Source organism: Carlito syrichta, unplaced genomic scaffold, assembly GCF_000164805.1.
Source record: "Carlito syrichta isolate Samal-C Ts95f unplaced genomic scaffold, Tarsius_syrichta-2.0.1 Scaffold136096, whole genome shotgun sequence".
Taxonomy (NCBI): Eukaryota; Metazoa; Chordata; class Mammalia; order Primates; family Tarsiidae; genus Carlito; species Carlito syrichta.
This window is the reverse complement of record NW_007080192.1, coordinates 59,017-63,844: the sequence shown is the minus strand read 5'-3', so window position 1 is coordinate 63,844 and position 4,828 is coordinate 59,017. Positions and strand designations below refer to the sequence as shown.

At 56.8% G+C, this 4,828-nt stretch overlaps 1 protein-coding gene across 1 annotated transcript in view; it reads left to right on the top strand.

Moving 5' to 3' along the window:
- Window positions 1-2,271: 2,271 nt before the first annotated feature.
- The window catches only part of ATG2A (autophagy related 2A), a 26,632-nt gene continuing 24,075 nt past the window's right edge, over window positions 2,272-4,828 (top strand). Inside the window, exon 1 of the mRNA XM_021708392.1 lies at window positions 2,272-2,555. Coding sequence (XP_021564067.1) covers window positions 2,385-2,555 — 171 coding nt within the window. The 5' untranslated portion in view covers window positions 2,272-2,384. The remainder of the gene's footprint in view (window positions 2,556-4,828) is intronic.

The following is a 4,828-nucleotide window of genomic DNA, read 5'->3' as shown; positions in this document are numbered from 1 at the left end:
AGGCCTCCCAAAGTGCTAAGATTATAGGTGTGAGCCACCGCACCCGGCCAGTGTTAATTTCAGAAACAGTTGAGCACAGCATGGCCTGTGGCCTTCATAGAGCACAGGCAGACCTCTCTGTTCATTCCACAAGCGCTTACGAGATGGCCATCATGTCAGCCTGCCTTCCTGAATGGAGCCTTCCCAGTGTTCTCAAATTTTCATGGAGGCTGTTCCTTAGTCTCTTCCAAGTAATAAGCCATTTCCACCTACTCCCTTAACCCCTGAGGGGTTAACTGAAACTCACACTGGAGCAGTGACTTGCCTGAGGCCACCCAGAGATGAAATCCAGGTCCCTGTCCCCTGGACCCCGGCAGCCAAAGCCCTAGCTTCAGGCTGACTTCTGGTATTAGATTCCAAGAGTCCAACTCCCTAGTAAGGCTAAAATAAAAACATACTTACCCCTGGGTATCCCTGAAGCCACCCAGGATGCAAGAGGTTCTATGTGGCCAGCCCTATAGAGCAAACTTTTTCTGTAAAGAGCAGGGAAATAAATTAGACTTTGCAGGCCTCTGTCTCAAGTATTCAACTCTGAATGCTTGAGCAAGATAGCAGCCCTAGGCTGGGCACCGTGGCTCAGTGGCTCACACCTATAATCCCTGCACTTTGGGAGGCCGAGGTGAGAGGATTGCCTGAGCCCACGGGTTCGAGACCAGTCCAGGCAACTTGATGAGACCCCATCTCTACAATAAATCAAAACATTAGCTGGGGATGGGGGCGCACGCCTGTAGTTCCAGCTACTTGGAAGACTGAGGCTGAAGGATCACCAGCAGGTCAAGGATGCAGTGGCCGTGAACGTGCCACTGCTCTCCAGCCTGGACAACAGGGTAAGACCTCCAACTCAAAAAAAAAAAAAAAAAAAAAAATATATATATATATGTATATCAGCCCTACACAAGTTCTTAAGCAAGTGATTATAGCTGTGTCCCACTAAAGCCTTATCTATAAACACTGAAATGTAGCTGGGCGTGGTGGCTCACGCCTCTAGTCCCAGCAGTTTAGGAGGCCAAGGCAGGAGGATTGCTTGATCCCAGGAGTTTTACTGGCAACACAGTGAGACTGCGACTCTAAAAAGTAAAAAAAAAAAAAAAAAAAAAAAAAAGAGAGAGAGAGAGCTATAAACTAGCCAGGCACAGTGGCTCACACCTGTAATCCCGGCACCTTGGGAGGCGGAGGCGAGAGGATTTCCTGAGTTCAGGGGTTCAAGCCTAGTTTGAGTAACATGGTGAGACCTCGTCTCTACAATAAATCAAAAAATCAGCCAGGCATGATGGCACCTGCCTGTGATTCCAGCTACTTGGAAGGCTGAGGTGGGAGGATCACCTGAGCCCAGGAGGTTGAGGCTGCAGTGGCTGAGTATGCCACTGCACTCTAGCCTGGGCGACAGAGTGAGACTCCAACTCAAATATATATACATACACATATAAATTAAACAAAATGCTTTAAAACAAACACTGAAATGAGAATTGCATAGGATTTTCACATGTCACAAGATGTTAATTCTTCTTTTGATGGGTTTCCAACCATTTAAAAAACATTAAGCCCGTACTTAGTGCACTGGCTGTAGAAAAACCAATAGCCCACTGCTCAAAGGCTTATTTGATTTTTAGGACTAGAAATACGAAAATCCATTATTATTCCGAAAAGGGGCCTGAAGTCTGACCATCTATAGAGAGAAGGGAGGGTCGGTTAGTCCCTGGCTGAGCTTGCCTGGGACTCAGCCACCTTTATAAACCCATTTTCTTATCTTGTAGAGTGGTGACAATCATTCCTACCTTAGAGGGTTGTGAAGAGGGCTCAGTGGGATAAAGCATGGTAAAGCGTTTTGCAAAATGCAAATGTTTATTCACTTCATTGTTTCCACAGAGGCGCGCTGCACACCGACTTTTGCCTCCAGGAAGCCTTCTACGAACTTTGATGGGACGTCGTCCCTTTAAATCCGCCCCAACCACCCAAAGTGGTGGACGGGTCGGCACATGCGCATTCCTCTGCGGGACTGGCACCCCAGCCACAGCCTTCCCGGAGCCGGAGGCGGGGAGGTTAAAGGTCCTCCCACTCAGGACTTACACGCAAGCGTACATCGCAATCGAGAGCGCTATATCACGCGGAGAGCCCGGTCCCTTTTTCGCGTCCTCAGGCCCCGCCCCTCTCAGCCAATCAGCGGGCCTCGCCCTTGGCGGTGGCCAATGGCAGCGGGAGCGGGGGGCGTGGCTGGGCGTCCGGGGGCGCGGCCTGGCGCCGAGAGAAGCGGCGGGGCGAGCCGGGGGCTCTAGTGAACCGCGCAGCCGGACGGGGATCGCCGGCGGGCGGCGAGCGGAGGCGGCCCGGGCCCGGCGGTCTCCGCGATGTCACGATGGCTGTGGCCATGGTCAAACTGTGTGAAGGAGCGGGTCTGCCGCTACTTGCTGCACCACTACCTGGGTCACTTCTTCCAGGAGCACCTCAGCCTGGACCAGCTCAGCCTCGATCTGTACAAGGGCAGCGTCGCCCTGCGGGACATCCACCTGGAGATCTGGGTGAGGAGCCAAGCCCGAACCCAGGAAGGTGCGGAGGGCGGGAGCGCGGCGACCCGAGGCTCCCGGCGGAGGGGTCGGGCTGGGGCACCGGGCGCCCGGCGGAGGGAGCCCGGGGTCGGGGGGGGTCCGGCCCTCTCGGGGCGTCAGGGGCCCTCCCAGCTGGCCGCTCCGGCTTGCACCCCAGGAGCTGGGCGGGGGGGCGTCTCTGCCTCCACTTCGCGGGAGGGGAAACTGAGGCAGGGGAGGGCGATGTCGCCTGTCTGGAGCGTGCCAGCCCAAGCACACCAAGTTTGGGGGCTGAGTCGAGGAGCGAGGAGGGAGTGGGAGGAGGGAGCGCAGCAACCGGGGGCCTGGGGCGGAACCGGGCCCGGACAGCGACTGAGTTGGGGCCGAGGCAGCCGATCGGGGGGAGGCTGGCAGGGGCCCAGAGCCCCGGTGAGCACACCTGTGGAAATGCGCCCTGACCTCTTCACCCCCGCGGTCCTGGGCCGGTGGGTGAGGTTCGCCTCCGGATGTGGATGTCAACAACGCGTCAGCGCCGTGTTGATCAACACCTCGTGGGGCCGCGCTGGCCGCTTCCTGCTCGTGGGGCGGCCCCCCGGGTGTTTGGGAAGGGGCTTGGGTGTCAGCATCCCTACCTGGAGGAAACCCCCTCGTGAAAGGTGGGGAGAGCGGGCTTCCAGCGGAGGGGAGGCCGAGGAGATGCTGGGAGACCCGAGGCGGGAGGTCTGGGTCAGAGGCCTGAGGCTGAGGGTGGTGAGGGGCCCTGACTCACTGCTCAGCTGACCCGGGGAGTTTCAAAGAAGCCGCCAGTTAGAGGCGAGCTGGCCCAGGGCTGGTACTGGGTCAACCTCCGGGTCCAGAGCAGTGGGGGTGGGCATGGGGGCAGGGGCTTCTCAGTTTTCTGGCAGGCCTCGGGGGTCTGCAACTCTGCACAGGAGAGCTGGGCTTTAGGGGCTTGTCAGGCTCTGGTGAGCAAATGGGGGGTAGCAGGAAGACGCTGAGCCCAGAGTCGGGGCCCCTCCCAGGAGCCTGTTGTCTGAGTTTCAGGGTGGGAGGCCCCTCTCTGACCTCTAACCTTAGGCTGGCCTGAAAGATGGCTGACCTTTTCTGCCTTCCGCTCCTGAAAACACTCCCCCTCCTCGGTGACCTGCCCTCCTCTTGGAGGCTGAATTGGCTTCTAAATAGGCAGCTTCCACCTCCAGGGAGGAGTTGGGCCCGGCTTTCTTGATAACTGGCCCCTCCTCCCAGCTCAGCCTGCGCCCCACCTTGAAGGCCCCAAAAGAAGCTGAGTCCCAGGCCGGGCTAGGTGGCCCACGCCTGTAATCCCAGCACTTTGGGAGGCAGAGGCAAGAGGATTGCCAGAAACCAGCCTGGGCATATCAGCAAGACCTCATAGCCGGGTGCAGTGGTGCATGCCTGTAGTTCCAGCTACTTGGAAGGTTGAGGCGGAAGGATCACCCGAGTCTAGCAGGTCAAGGCTGTGGTGGCTGAGCGTGCCACCGCAATGCAGCCTGGGTGACTCTAACTCAAAAAAAAAAAGAAGCTGAGAACCTGGGGACTGAGGGGACATGAGGAGAGGGACCTGGGTCCCAGTCTCAGTTCCCACAGTATACTGGGTGGCTAAACTCGTCCTGTCTCTAGGCCTTAGTTTCCCCATCTGTGGGTCTCTGGATGAAGAATTTGGACTTGACCCCTACGGAGGCGGGGGGGGGGGGGGGGGGGGGAGTTCTAGCTCTGCCAATGTGCTTTCTTATTATTGAGTCCAGCAAGTTTACTGAGGCCCTTTCTGGGTGGCACCCCATAGGACTTAGGGTCACAGGTGGACTGCTGGCTTCAGGGAGCTCCCAGGGCAGGCAAGGGTACAACTCCGGCACAGACATTTTAGCTGAGGGTCAGCCCCATCTCCTGGACTTTCTCCCTGAAACATGGGTGTTGTGTTCTCCGCCAGTCCTGTACACATGTTCTTGCATGTGCAACACACTACCTTTCTACCACCTCCACCTACCGCCCCCTCCCACTTCCTCCTCATCCTTTCACTCTCCCCTCCTCTGACAACCCAGGCTGGGTGAGGCGTGCCCTCCCCCTCCGTCCTCAGTGCCCGCTCACTCCAAGTTTCATCCTCATTGGAGCCTTCTATGCTGGGGAATGAAGGCATTTTATTTACCTGCATAGCCTTGATGTTGGCATGTAGAAGGTGCTTAGTAAATACTTTTTTTGTTTTTTTTTTTTGAGTTGGAGTCTCACTCTGTCACCCAGACTGGAGTGCAGTG